Below are 13,562 nucleotides of genomic sequence, written 5' to 3'. Positions count from 1 at the left end.
CAGCATGAAAACAAGGGATGAACAAGAAGTGGAACCTGGCGGGGGGTGGTATGGCATTGGCATCTCAGAGCCCTAGCAGGACAAGGCAGTGGCGGGGGAGGGGATGGGGGAGAGGGGGTGTTTGAGTGGTGGCAGGTCTCACAGCTCCACTCTCCATTCCATCCCTGCCAGACCCTGCCAGAACTCAGCCCTGGTTTTCTCTCCTGGTGGGTTTTGCTCCTCCCTGTGGAAGAGGAACTGAGCAGTGGGGCGAGCTTGGCGGGTAGGGGGCCAAGGATTCCCGCCCCACTCCCGGCCCCATGCGTGGCCTTCCTGAGCAAGGCGGCGGTCATACAGTCCCCGATTCTGCTGCGTCCTGAGCACACACTGCAGAGACTCAGCGGCATCCGATCCCATGGATTCATACCTCTCCCTGCATTCCCCAGCGCTGCACACCTCACAGCCCGGCCGTGCACTGGCTCCTCGGCAGTTCCCCCTGCTCTCTTCCCAGCTCGCCTGTTGGGTTGCCGTCCCCTCTGTTCCCAGAAGGACGAGACCCATTCAGATGGCACAGTGGCTCTCCTGGATAAGCTTGAGTGAGCGGGTCATGCAGCTATATTCTGAGGATAGCTCCAGGCCAGCAACACCTTAGCTGCGGGCAGGCCCTTCCCTGGCTTCCCGCCTGTCCTCGCTGCCTGGGGTCAGCTGGACTTCAGTGAAAAGCACTGAACAGAGGTGACGAGTCCAGGCCCAGTTGAGTTGGAGACTGGTGGGCTCTGTGAGCTGGAGTGTTTGCTTGGTTCATGGGCAGGAGACAGGCAGACTTGTGGCCCAGCATGGACAGTGCGGCCAGCCAAGGCAGGGGAGCCAGTGCCGGTGGCAAGAGATGGCAGGTGAGTCTGTTTATTTGGGTGGACCTGGACATGGGCTCAGCATGCAGAGCTCAGGGAAACAGGCCTTTAGGTCCAGGTCACTGCTGCGGAGGTTCTGGCTGCTCCTCCGGGAGGGGCAGGTAATTGGGGTCCTCTTCTGGGGCATCCAGTAGCAGCTTCCTGTGGGAAGGGGACTGTGCTGAGCAGAGGCCGGCAGGGGACCCTGGACAGAAGGCAGATGGGGGAGGGTAGTCCTCTCCATCACTCACAGGAAGCCAGGGGTCAGTAGCAGCCTCTTCCCGCCAGGCTGGTTGGGGAAGACATCCTCCAGGAAGTAGTAGATGTGGCCCACGGTAATCCCTGTGGAAGAGCCAGACACTGCTATGGCCATGCTCCATATGGCTTGATCCAGGCTCTGCACAGCCCAGAGCCCAGGCAGAGCCAGAGTAAACTCAGGCCCCAGAGCAGGTCCAGACTTCCAGCCCCAGACACGGCAGGGTTGGCTCATGAGTGGGTAGGACCTGGGGGTTCAAGGAGGAGGCGCCTTCACTGGAAACTTGGACTCACCAGTAGAGAGTCTGTCCATTCCCCCGCCCCGCACCCCCCCCCCCCCGCCCCCACGTGCACACACATGCCTACCAGGAACCACACACATCAGCAAGTCAGGCTGGCTGATGTATTCTAGCACCTGTAACAGGTATTGAGAGTCCAGTGCCTGTGTCTGGGGTGGGCACCAGGGTCCTCGGGGAGTAGAGCACCTGTTTGGAGTGGGATGGAGAGAACCAGGCTCACCCAGCAAGTCGACGAGGATGGAATTGCCCAGCAGCAGCGAGAAGCCCAGGAGTGCCCAGGGCAGGAAAGGTGCCTGGAAGGTGAGGAGGCCAAAGAAGTTGACCCTCACTTGAGGGCTGCGGCGGCTCCATATGTACACCAGCATGGCCGTGAGGGCCTGGCCCAGGAAGAACAGGCTGCCCAGGAACCCCAGCAGCTGGGCCAGAGTCAAGGTGCTGGAAGGCATCCCTCAGGGCAGACCTGCTTAGGCCCCTGGGACTGCCCCAGAATCCTTACATTCGTTCCTCTGCCCTCATTAGCCTCCATCAACCTGGGCCCCAGTGATGGGCTGTCTGTTTCCCTCGCCCATCCTGTGCCCACCCATGCCTCTGCTCCTGGGTACTGTCCTCGGGGCTCAGGCCCCAGGCATCCCACCTGGCTCTGGTGTGCATCCCCCCTGTGGGTCTTTGTAGGGGATTGAAGATCTTGCCCCAGCATCTGCCCACATCTGCCACTTGAGCAAGGTGCACACTGCATGGTGCATCCTAAGCTGGAACAGAGGCCCCGCTCTCCCAGTCCCTGGTGCCCACTTGGGGCTCCAAGGCTCAGGGGCCTGCTTTTGTAGAGCTCAGGAAGGATACAGTCATCAGGACTCCCCCGAAGAGAAACATGAATACAAAGTCAGCGGTGCGGCCCCGGAAGGAGCCCTCCTCGAGCATGCGGCAGTAGCGGAACCTGGGGTGTTAGTATAGGAAGCTCCACCAAGCCTCAGTTTCCCAGCTCCCCACCACCTTCCACCCAGCAGTGTCCACCTTTGCCCCCAGCCCCCTGGGTCTGCGCGGTGCGGGATACACGAAGAGCATGTTGAAGAAGAAACTGAATCCTAGGGGTCCGAAGAAGAAGAAGTTGGTGACAAGCCTCCAAATCTGCAAGGGGGAGGGCGGGCGGTGAGGTGCGTGGCAAGTGTGGGCGGAGGGGCGCTAGCAGGCAAATGCTAAGAGTGGGGCGACCTCACCTGGAACTTCCGGAACACCAGGTGCGGATTGAAGTAGAGCTGGAAGGGGCTAAGGAGCTCCAGCTGCTGCGGAGCCAAAGGCGAGACAGGTGCAACCCAACCGTAACCATAACGACAGACTCTCCACCCCCTCTCCCCTCCCAGCTATTAACCCTGACCGCCCCCACCCTCCCTGCGAGCTTACCACGGCGGCGGTGGTGAGGATGCAGGCCGCGGTGTAGGCCCGCGTCACCGCCGGCACCTGCAAGAGCTCAGCAGCCAGACCCTGCCACGCCATTGAACCTTCTCTGACACACGTGTCCCTACCTGCTTTTTAACCCGCCCCCAGGTCCCGCCTCGCTCTGCCATGGGGCCAATCCACAACGAAGGCGCAGCGCTAGGGGGCGGGACCTCGGTTCCTCTAGCCAGTAGGAGGGGAGGATGAAGGCAGGATGTGGGCGGGTGGAGCACGGAAGCCAATGAGCACGCCCCACGGATGAGCACGTGGCGATTGTTGTGGTGGCTGCGGAGACAACGCGGGAGAATTTGTAGCCAATCGGAAACCGAGCTGCTTGGTGGAGGAACTAGAAAGCGCGCGGTTAGTGGAGAAAGGGCTGGGTCAGGTTAGCCGGGGCCAGAAATGGGCGGGGGCGGGAGCCCGGCTGGGCGGGAGCCCGGCGCGCCCAAGGGCTGAGTGCATCTGTCCTGCCTGCACGTCCACCTCCGTGGGCCGGCGACCCCCATTCGTCCCTAGCAGCGGAGACACTGAGCCGCGCCTGAAGCCCCTCCCCCAGAGGTCCCCGCCCTGTTGGCCCTCCTTTGGCACCTGTGAGTCTCCCTCAAGTGGACAGGCCGGAGAGGACCTTAATGATTTGGGTGGGAAATGTCATTTTTGTCCCCGTTTTTCATCTCTTCATTTATTTGTTGTCAATCGTTCACTGAACAACCTTGCCAGATAACTGTTGCAGATGAGGGAGTTTCAGCAACCGACAGAGGAGACTGTCTCTTGCAGTCCGGAAATCTGAGGAGACCCTGGGAGGAAGTGATGCTTAATCGTCGCTTAAAAAACCTGTTGTGGCTGTCGTGCAGGCTGTGGCCTAACAGAGGAGCCAGGGAGCAGCAGGAAGCTGCGTGCAAGGGATGGGACAGAATCTAGAGGTTGAAGCAGGTTGAGACGCAAATTTGTCAGCCAACTGGGTGGAGACGTGAAGGCAGCCAGGGCTAAGTCCGAGACCTGAAACACAGTGGGGGAACGGCAGTCGCCTTTCCGGAAGTGGAGACCGCTTGGGGGAAAGGCAGGTGAATGGGGTGTTCATCAGGCATTTCTGTTTAGAGCATCATCTGTGACAGTTGCTTGAGGGGCTCCATGGTGCTGCTGGGAGAGACGGTGAGCCTCGGTCCCAGTGTAGGTGTCTGTCGTCAGTAGACCAAAGGCACTGGTAGCATCGCAGCTGCAGGGGAGGCCCTGGGGTGAGGCAAATGGAGAAGAAAAAAGGCCAGTGCAGGGCAACTGATGTTCACCCATCAGCAGCCAGCCCAAGGAGGCCAGGTGGCGACTGAGCGATAACAGGAAATGGCTTCTGGAGCGAGCAAGATGGTGAGAAGCCCAGGACACGCAGCCTGGAAGGCACTCTGGGACGTAGCCATGCCAAGTGACTCAGATGATGGCAGGCATGAAGGGAAAAAAAGTGGCCAGGTGGAAGTTCCTCCACCAGTGTATGTGTGTGTGTGTGGGGGGGGGGGACTTTCTCATGGACAAACATGTGGAAGAGAACAGATACTCTGGAGAGGACCCCAGGGTGTCCCCTAAGGAAGCAGGAATAGAGGAAATTCTGTGGAGAAAGTTACCTCAGCCCAAGAGAATGAGGCTTCCAAAAGGACGCTAAGGGGGTCCCCTGGGGAGTTTCGGTGAGTCTCGGCTCAAGGGGAGGGAGGGAAGAGCAGTTGGCTCTGGAGAAAGGCAGAGAGATCTGGTCTGATTCGGCAGACCAGGGACTGACAGGCTTCAGGGCAGGAACGGGTGAAGGGACTCTAGGCAGCCACTGCTTTCCACTTTGCCAGGCCATGGTCACGTTCGAGGGGAGCCAGGCCGAGCGGAATGCATCCAGATGGAGGCGTGGCAGCAGGCCCAGGATCCAGCCCCCCTACCCCCCCACACCAGGGCTGGCGCCTGCCTGGCATGAAGAAGCTGGGGAGTGGAGGTCGGGTTTCCTGTCGGCCTGGGGAAGGGGAGGTATTTCTGCCTGCAGGCACTTAGCAGGCACTGGCGGACCCTCCACTCAGGGTCAGGCCGGGGCTAACAGGAGGGGCTGTCATTGTCCGCAGGGGCATCTGTCTCCCCTTCGATGGGGGCCGATAAGACAGGCGCCTGGTTTGGGGGCTGAGAAGCACATTCCTGGGAGGCTGAGAGCCCGGGGCAGGTGGAGGCAGCCAGCTAAGAGAGGCAGGCCGGGGCTGCGTATCTCCTCACAGGCTCCTGTCCTCGAAGCAGGAAACCAAGGCTGGGTCGGAGCAGGGCAGGGTGTGGGCCATACCTCTTTCCCCCTCCAGCCTCAGGCCCAGGATAGGCTCACTTCTCTGATGTCTGCTACTTCCAGCAGTTACAAGTGGAGCAAAGTCTTTTTTTTTTTTTTTGCTTTTTGGGTCACACCCAGCGATGCACAGAGGTTACTCCTGGCTCTGCACTCAGGAATCACCCCTGGCAGTGCTCAGGGGACCATATGGGATGCTGGGAATTGAACCCCGGTTGGCCGCGTGCAAGGCAAACACCCTACCCGCTGTACTATTGCTCCAGCCCCAAGTGGAGCAAAGTCTTAAGACCACACACTGCAGGGACCTGGTGGCATGAGCAATGCTGGATTCTCACTTTGGACTCAGCTGTGCTAAGCAGCTGGGCAGAGGACCTGCCGCTTCTCTCCCCTGATGAGAGTGTGTGTGTGGTGTCAGGGTGGGACCCAGGTCTCATACATGCAAGGCAAGAAGAGCTCCATGGGGCTGGAGCAATAGCACAGTGGGTAGGGTGTTTGCCTTGCATGCGGCCAACCCGGGTTCGAATCCCAGCATCCCATATGGTCCCCTGAGCACCGCCAGGGGTGATTCCTGAGTGCAGAGCCAGGAGTAACCCCTGTGCATTGCCAGGTGTGACCCAAAAAGAAAAAAAAAAAAGAAGAGCTCCAGGACTTCCCCCTGTGGTCCCTTGTCAGGCACCAGTGGGCCCTGTCTCCAAGCTGCTGGCTTTGTGAGTAGAGAGCAAGGAGCCCTGGGCTCCCCACTTATAGAACACCCCTAAATAGCCAGGCTGTCCCAGTGATTGGGCAGTGTCACCACCCCCTCCAGCCCCCACTTACCCACCATGCCTGTTTTCCTCCTCATAAGCCTCACACACCAGGAGAGACACTTACCAGCCCCCAGTGCCAATCTGGAACCCTGGGTCATCCCTGCCTTGCCTCATTGTGGACTTGGTGACCCCGCAGCTCTTGAGCCCTGTCCTCTGCATCAGGGTCACTGCCACCTCGGGCCTCAGCTCTGCTCTTCAAGGGACATCTCCAGATTTGGCTTCTTCATTCACTTATTTCTTCATTCCTGCGTCACCTATCTGCCCGTTCATTCCTTTCCTCCCTCCCCACATAAATACTCTTAAGAAAGGAAGAAAGGGTGGGAAGAAATGCCCCAATTCCAAGAAGTCTTCCCCAAAGAGACACAAAATTCACAGTTTCTGGTGGGGGATGGGGTGTGTACTCAGAAGTGCTCAGGGCTTACTCCTGGCTCTGTGCTCAGAGATTACTCCTGTCAGGACTCAAGAGTGCCGGGAATTGAACCTGGGTCAGCTGCACGCAAGGCAAGTGTCTTACTATAGATCTCTCCGGACCCCTTCATTCTAAAATGTGCTTTATCCCAAAGCGACAGTTAGCTGTGCTAACACACTGAGGTGCATCACTAGCAAGGTGTTTGTGTAAGCGCTGGGGGCGGCTGGGTTTCCCTTTCCACAGTGCATGGTGTCCCTCGCTGACCCCGGGGGCTCCCCCCACAGAGGCCTTCCCTCTGTGAGCACGGTGCCAGCCACTTCCAGAAAATGGACGCCCGCCCCCCCCCCACCACCACAGTGGGTGGGCTTCCTCCTACCCCCACTCCAGCCAGCCCCTCCCAGCCGCAGCTGTGTCCCCTTGGCCCTTCCTGTCTGGATCCTGGGGATATTTTTAGCACTAGATCAGGAACTGGCTGGGCAGCAGCTGCTGCTGGCGGCCATGCAAGAGCAACATAGTGAGGTGGACTGTGTCAGGCTGGGCCCGAGTGACCTGGACCTGGCCCTCCGGGACAATGGCAGAACTAGACTTTTCAGGAATTAGTGAGACTGGGCTGGGGAGGGAGGGGGTGGCCCAGAGGGTCACAGGTGTCAATCAGTCCCTGGTAGGGGAGTAGCCTGTGGGGAGGTCTTGAGGGGACACAGTGGGGGGGGGGCAGGGGAGCAGGAAGGAGCAGCTGGAGTCAATGAGTCTGGAGGGCAGCCCAGCCTGATGGGTGCGGGTGCACTGTCCCACGAGGAGTCTAACCCCAGTAGCTCTGGAGGAAGCAGGGAAAGGGGGGACGGTGGCTGGGGGGCGCGTGGCAGGGGGAGTAAGGAGTCAGGGGTAGAAGTCACCGTAAGCCTTTGGCAGAAGGGTAAGGGCAGGAGGGTCTGCCTGGTGGAGGCGGGTGTGACAGGGCCATGACCCCTGAGGAAAGCCTCCCTGTCCTCCCGACTCCCTTCTGCAGTGCTCGGCACAAACACGGCAGGGTCGTGCCACACTTTCCTGACCCCCAGTCGGCTGCCACGCCAAGGCACTGGAACTCAGGGTAGACCTGCAGCCTCAGGGGACCAGCGACCCCACAGCTTCTTGTCCACACTGGAAGAGGCCAGGCTCCAGGAGTGCAGGACGGGGGCTGAGGGGCTTCCTCCCCAGCTGCCCCTGTCCCAAAGGAGTGTCTGCTGGCCGGGGAGAGACACTCTCACACCACACTGAGCAGGGACCCTGCTGAGGGCCAGCAGCAGGACAGGGGAGAGTGTGGGTCGTGGGGGCTGCAGAGGCACCAGGGTGGGAGCCTAGGGGCTGGCTGAACCAGCGGCCCTGCTGACAACTGTGGCACCCCCTGAGCCAGCCTCTTGGCCTTGGGGCCACGTTCAACTGGTGAAGGAACCATCGCCCAGAGTCCCAGCCAGTTTCCCCTGTCAGCCCCTGTCAGTTCATCAGTCTGACAGGGGGGCTGACAGGGACATGTAGTGGGTAGGAGGAAGTAGAGGATGTGGGAGGCGGGTCTGAAGGGGGTCAGATGGAACCCAGAAAGGAGAGCTCCCTCACCGCCCTGCAGCAGGTGACCAGGCCACAGGGGACTGCCAGGGACTGCCACAGGGACTGACATGGGAACTGACAGGATCGACAGGGAACTGCCACAAGGACTGACAGGGACTGACAAGGGGACTGATGCAAGGACAGACAGGACTGACATGGAAACTGACATGGAACTGACAGGACTGACACAACGACTGACAGACTGACATGGACTGACAGGGACAGATACAAGGACTGACAGGGACTGATGGATGGACACAGAGACTTACAGGACTGACATTGGGACTTTATATTGGGACTGATACAGAGACTGACCAGGACTGACACCCCTGACTCACAGGGACTGATGGACTGACAGGGAACTGAGGGGAACTGACAAGGACTGATGGGACTGACAGGGGGACTGACAGGGACTGACGGGACTAACAGGGGACTGACAGGGGGACTGACAGGGACGGATGGACTGATAGGGGACTGACAGGGGGACTGACAGGGACGGATGGACTGACAGGGGACTGACAGGGGGACTGACAGGGACTGATAGACTGACAGGAGACTGACAGGGGACTGACAGGGGGACTGACAGGGATTGATGGGACTGACAGGGACTGACAGGGGACTGACAGGGGGACTGACAAGGAACTGACAGGGACTGGTGAACTGACAGGAGACTGACGGACTGACAGGGGGACTGACAGGAACTGATGGGACTGACAGGGGACGGACGGGGACTGATGGACTCACAGGGGACTGACAGGGGAACTGACAGGGACTGACAGGGGGATGGACAGGGACTATGGGACTGACAGGGACTGACAGGGACTGACGGGACTGAGGGGGACTGAAGGGACTGATGGGACTGACAGGGAACTGACAGGGACTGACAGGGACTGATCAACTGACAGGGGACTGACAGGTACTGATGGGACTGACAGGAAATGAACTGACAGGGGACTGCCAAGGGGACTGACAGGGACTGAGGGGACCGCCAGGGGGACTGACGCGGGACACACTGCCTTGGTGTTCCCCCCTGCAGAATGCAGGCGTCAGCGCCTCAGACTCTGGCCTTCCCCCACCCACTTCCCTCCAGATGTGGGCGCAGCTGTATTTTTAGAACAGCCTGCCGCAAGGACATTCTTTCCTTCTAATTAAGATGGCTTCACATCTCCCTGCCATCAGCCCCGTTATTCAGGCCTCAGATATCAAAGGGCAGCCAGGAGGGGCCCACAGCCAGTTGTAGGGTTGAGTTTTTATTCTATTTTTTCTTCTTCCTTTCTTTTGAACTATTAAGTTGAAAATGAGCTGCAGAGCTGCAGTGAGCACAGCTCTGAGGAGGAGGGGAGCCTGCTGGAGCCAGCCCATCCCTCTGTGTCCTGGCCTTGGCTACAGTGGTCCTTTCTGGTTAAAGTTCCCCCATATTAGGGCCTGTCTAGGACAGTATTGAAGACCAAGTAAGCTGCCCATCCTCAGGAAACCCTGTTCAGATGGCACTACAGGCAGGGCGCCCCAAGGACACTTGTGGAGAGCAAGTGAGCTGTGATACCCCAGTTTACAGGGGAGCATCAGAACCCTTGAGGTGTGGCCTGCCTGCTGCGCTTGATGGTGGCTGGCAACCACACAGGTGGCCTGGTACCCTGGATGTCCTGAGGCAGGTAAAGCTGACACCTGTGTGGGAGGAGCAGGGAAAGCCACAGAGAGGGAGGGTCTTTGAGTGACCTTAAGAGAGCAGAGCGAAGTGAAATGAGTCAGAAAGAGAGGGACAGACATAGAAGGACTGCACTCATTTGAGGAATATATAGTGACAGAATGGAAAACTAACACCCAAGAATAGTAGAGATAAGGACCAGGAGGATTGGTCCACAGCTTGGAAGCCGGCCTCACATGCTGGGGGAAAAGGCAGCTCAGATAGAGAAGGGACCACCAAGTAAAGGATACTTGGACGGCCCACTTAGGATGGGAGATGCATGCTGAAAGTAGACTATAGACCGAACATGATGATGATTTAATTCCTGCACTGCAAACCACAACACCTAAAGGAGAGAGAGAGAGAGTGAAAGGGAATGTGCCTGCCACAGAGGCAGGGGGTGGGGTGGGGTGGGGGTGGTGGGAAAGATACCTGGAACATTGGTGGTAGAAAATGGGCACTGGTGGAGGGATAGGTAGTTGATCATTGTATGACTGAAACGTAAGCACGAAAGTTTGTAAGTCTGTAACTGTACCTCATGGTGATTCATTAAAAAAATGGTTGAGTATCACGGACTGCTGGCGGGACCCCAGTCACACATCTCCGTGGAGGGCAGCCTGTTGTGGGGCTGAGCTCTGGGAGCAGGAGGCTAGGGCCAGCACACACCCTGGCTCTGGGTGGAAAGCACCTATTAAGGCCTCACCTCATGCTGCAGAAAGGAGATTCTGGGGGGCCAGAGCCATAGCATAGCGGGAAGGGTGTTTGCCTTGAGTGCATCAGACCAGGTTTAATCCCCAACATCCCACATGGTCCCCCGAGACCCATCAGGAGCCATCCCTGAGTATCACCAGGTTTAGTCTCCCCCACCCCCCTTAAAAGGGAGAATCTGGGCTGGACACCAGGCCTGCCGGTGCCCACCCAAGGCCCTGGCCCACCTGGCTTGCTGGCTGTGTGCACAGGACATAGAGGTGAAATCAGTCTGTGCTCCTGGGCACTGGTTGAGGCTAGCAACCTGGTGGCTGTGGATGCAGTTCCCTTGGTCACGGCATAGGTCAGTGTCTCGGCTGCCAGAGGTTGGTCAGTCGATCAAGAGACACAGTGAAGGGGCTTTATGGCAACAGGCTAGCGGGCTGGACACTGGCAAACTCAGGTCTGCAAGGCAACCTTCTTGTCTGCACAACCACAAGTAGGGATTTTTGTTGTTGCCCCGACCTGTGGGATTAGTTAACGTGGATAACCAGGAGAGGGTGCACGAGTGGGAAAAAAGAGAGAGAGAGAGAAGAATGGGAGCAAGTCAAGACTGATCAGACTCCAAATTTATATCTCCCAAGCTAGCCTTTTATAATTGATTATGTGAGAGAATGGGCAAAATGGGGAATTAACAAAGCATGCAGATTTTCAATAAATCATGGTGTGAGCACTAATGGTGGGCTCATGGCACTTATCCCGGGCATAGCTCAGAAACTTACACAATGTATTTTAACATTTTTCTAAGAAGAGATTAGTTCTTAAATCGCAGGTCAGGCTGTACTGCTGTTTTGGCTCCCGGCATGTTGTTGTTTTGGCATCGCACCTGGTGGTACCCAGGGCTCACTCCTGACTCTGTGCTCAGGGATCCCTCCTGGTAGTGCTCAGGGGGGCATATGCGGTGCTGGTGATCAGTGTCAGGTTCTGAATTGGGGTTATCCAGTGCAAGCACAGTACCCTAACCCTTGCGCCATCCCTCCAGCCTCAGGGAGGCGTTCTTGAGAGACAACAGAGAAGCACCTTCAGAAAGAGAATCGCAGGCGGGAGGGTTGCCAGAGAGGGCAGAAAATTCCCTCATGGCTGGCTCTCTGAGGCACATTCCATCTTACCCACAACCCTAATCAAAGGTTTTCGAGTAAGGGCTCAACCTGTCCTTACCTAGGATTGTTTTTTGGTGAAGGCGGGGCGGGGGCGGGGGGAACCTAAGGACACTTGTCCCTGCCCGTAGGGGCTGCTGGCTTTCCGTGCTCAATCCCAGAACGGAGCGTTTTTTGTTTCCCACCCACCGTGAAGGAGCTTCAGCGCCAGCTCAGCAGAGCACAGACTTTGTCGCCCCCTGGCGGTAGCCAGAGGGATCTCAGCGGCCCAGAATATAGATGGGGGCTGCTGGCTGGCCTCTGACCGGTGGTCCAGGCCCCAAGGTTCTGTGTTGCTCAGGGCTGGGGCCACCTGGGGCCAGACTAGTAGTGTGGGGGGAGATAGGCTGCGATCATACAAGGCATGAACTCCAGCTCTTCATGCCATCTCCATGATCCCAGTTTCATCGTTTATGGTGTGTCTTAACATAGATTCTTCTGGAGCAATAGCACAGCGGGCAGGGCATTTGCCTTGCACGCGGCTGACCCGGGTTCGATTCCCAGCATCCAATATGGTCCCCTGAGCACTGCCAGGAGTGATTCCTGAGTGCAAAGCCAGGAGTAACCCCTGAGCATTGCCGGGTGTGACCCAAAAAGAAAAAAAAAAAAAAAAAAAAGATCAGTTCTAGGGATGACAAATTTATATATAAAAAAAGATTAACTCATAGTTTTTATTCTTAATTTTAATGAAATTAAATCCTCACACACACAAAAAACCTTACATGGCTTTATACTTATCCTAAGGTTATAGAAGTATTCTATATATTTCTTCTAAAATGTTTAGGGGCCGGATCTATAGTAGAGTAGGGCACTTGTCTTGCATGTATCTAACCCAGGTTCCATCCCTGGGACCCTATTTGGTCCCCTCAACCCACCAGGAGTGACCCCTGAGCATAGAGCCAGGAGTAAGCCCTGAGCACCAGCAGGTGAAATCCAAGAGCCAAATAAAAGATGTTTAACGTATGCTTTTTGCATTAGCTTTTTATGTGAACCTAGAGTAAATTTGCTTTGTTTGGGGTCCACACTCACCTTTGGAGGTGCTCAGCCATCATTCCCGTGGTATCTGGAGAGCCATGTGGTACTGGGAGGTGCGGTTGGGTCACATCTGGTAGTGCTCGCTGGGCTAATTCCAGCACTGTGATCCAGGGTTATTTCCAGAGGTGCTCAGGGGACCTTGTGGTGCCAGGGATCTAATCTGAGCTCTCTGCATGCATATACTCACCCCTTTGCACCATCTCTCCAGCCCCAACATGACAAACCTGTGAGCTTTTTCCCCAGTCCCTGGAATGACTTTTATGCATGGGATGAGACAGATATCCAATTTTATCTCCCTATATAGTTGTCCCAGAATCTCCCCTTTTTTCTTCTTTTCGGGTCACACCTGGTGACGCTCAGGGGTTACTCCTGGTTCTGCACTCAGGAATTACTCCTGGCAGTGCACAGGGGACCATATGGGGTGCTGGGAATCAAACCCGGGTCAGCCGCATGCAAGGCAAACGCTACCCGCTGTGCTACCACTTCAGCCCCCAGACCCTCTTTATTTAAATTTTTAATTTTATTTTCATAAAGTTGCTCACAAAATTGATTACATTCAATATTTCAACACCAATTCCACCACCATTTTTTGAAGTTTCCCACCACCACTCAAGTCTGCACCACAGGTGCAGATAATTTATTTTGTATTGCTTGTTATGAATACTATGAGATGCCAGACTCCTTTTAATCTATCATTTCCCGATTTCTTATGAGGATGGGCTATCGTTGTCTTGAAAAAAGAAATCTATCTGAATCATTTAACAGCACCTGAAACCAACAGCCCCAACAGTGCTTTCGGAGCAAGTTGTGTTTACCCCAAGCATTCAAAGATGGTTCACCATTTTAGAAATCACCGGTGCAATCCTGCTTATAAACAGAGTGAAGCACAAAGAGCATGAAGTTAGCAGCAGCTACACTTTTATGTTTTCCCTTAAAATATAACTATCGGGGGTTGGTTTTTCTAACCTCTTTTCAAGTGCAGAGGAAGAAGAGCCAAGCCGGACAATAGAGAAAGTG

The 13,562-nt window shown here is 56.4% G+C and overlaps 1 protein-coding gene across 2 annotated transcripts; it reads right to left on the bottom strand.

Annotated features, from left to right (window-relative positions):
* Positions 1 to 913: 913 nt before the first annotated feature.
* On the bottom strand, positions 914 to 2,942 carry DERL3 (derlin 3). 2 transcript variants are annotated; one of them, XM_056120774.1, is made up of 7 exons: positions 2,822 to 2,942; positions 2,638 to 2,703; positions 2,475 to 2,548; positions 2,264 to 2,357; positions 1,644 to 1,839; positions 1,121 to 1,211; positions 914 to 1,031 (listed from the first exon to the last, which is right to left on the bottom strand). In XM_056120774.1, the coding sequence occupies exons 1-7, from the start codon at positions 2,912 to 2,914 to the stop codon at positions 950 to 952; spliced, it is 696 nt and encodes a 231-aa protein (XP_055976749.1). In that variant the 5' UTR covers positions 2,915 to 2,942; the 3' UTR covers positions 914 to 949. The 2 variants fall into 2 exon arrangements, with proteins under 2 accessions (XP_055976749.1, XP_055976750.1); XM_056120775.1 differs by having other exon boundaries at positions 2,638 to 2,700; positions 2,822 to 2,919.
* Positions 2,943 to 13,562: the final 10,620 nt, after the last annotated feature.

This window comes from Sorex fumeus, unplaced genomic scaffold (genome assembly GCF_029834395.1).
Source record: "Sorex fumeus unplaced genomic scaffold, SorFum_2.1 ptg000043l, whole genome shotgun sequence".
Taxonomy (NCBI): domain Eukaryota; kingdom Metazoa; phylum Chordata; class Mammalia; order Eulipotyphla; family Soricidae; genus Sorex; species Sorex fumeus.
The sequence above is the reverse complement of the archived record's forward strand: the minus strand, read 5'-3'. Positions and strand labels throughout refer to the sequence as shown.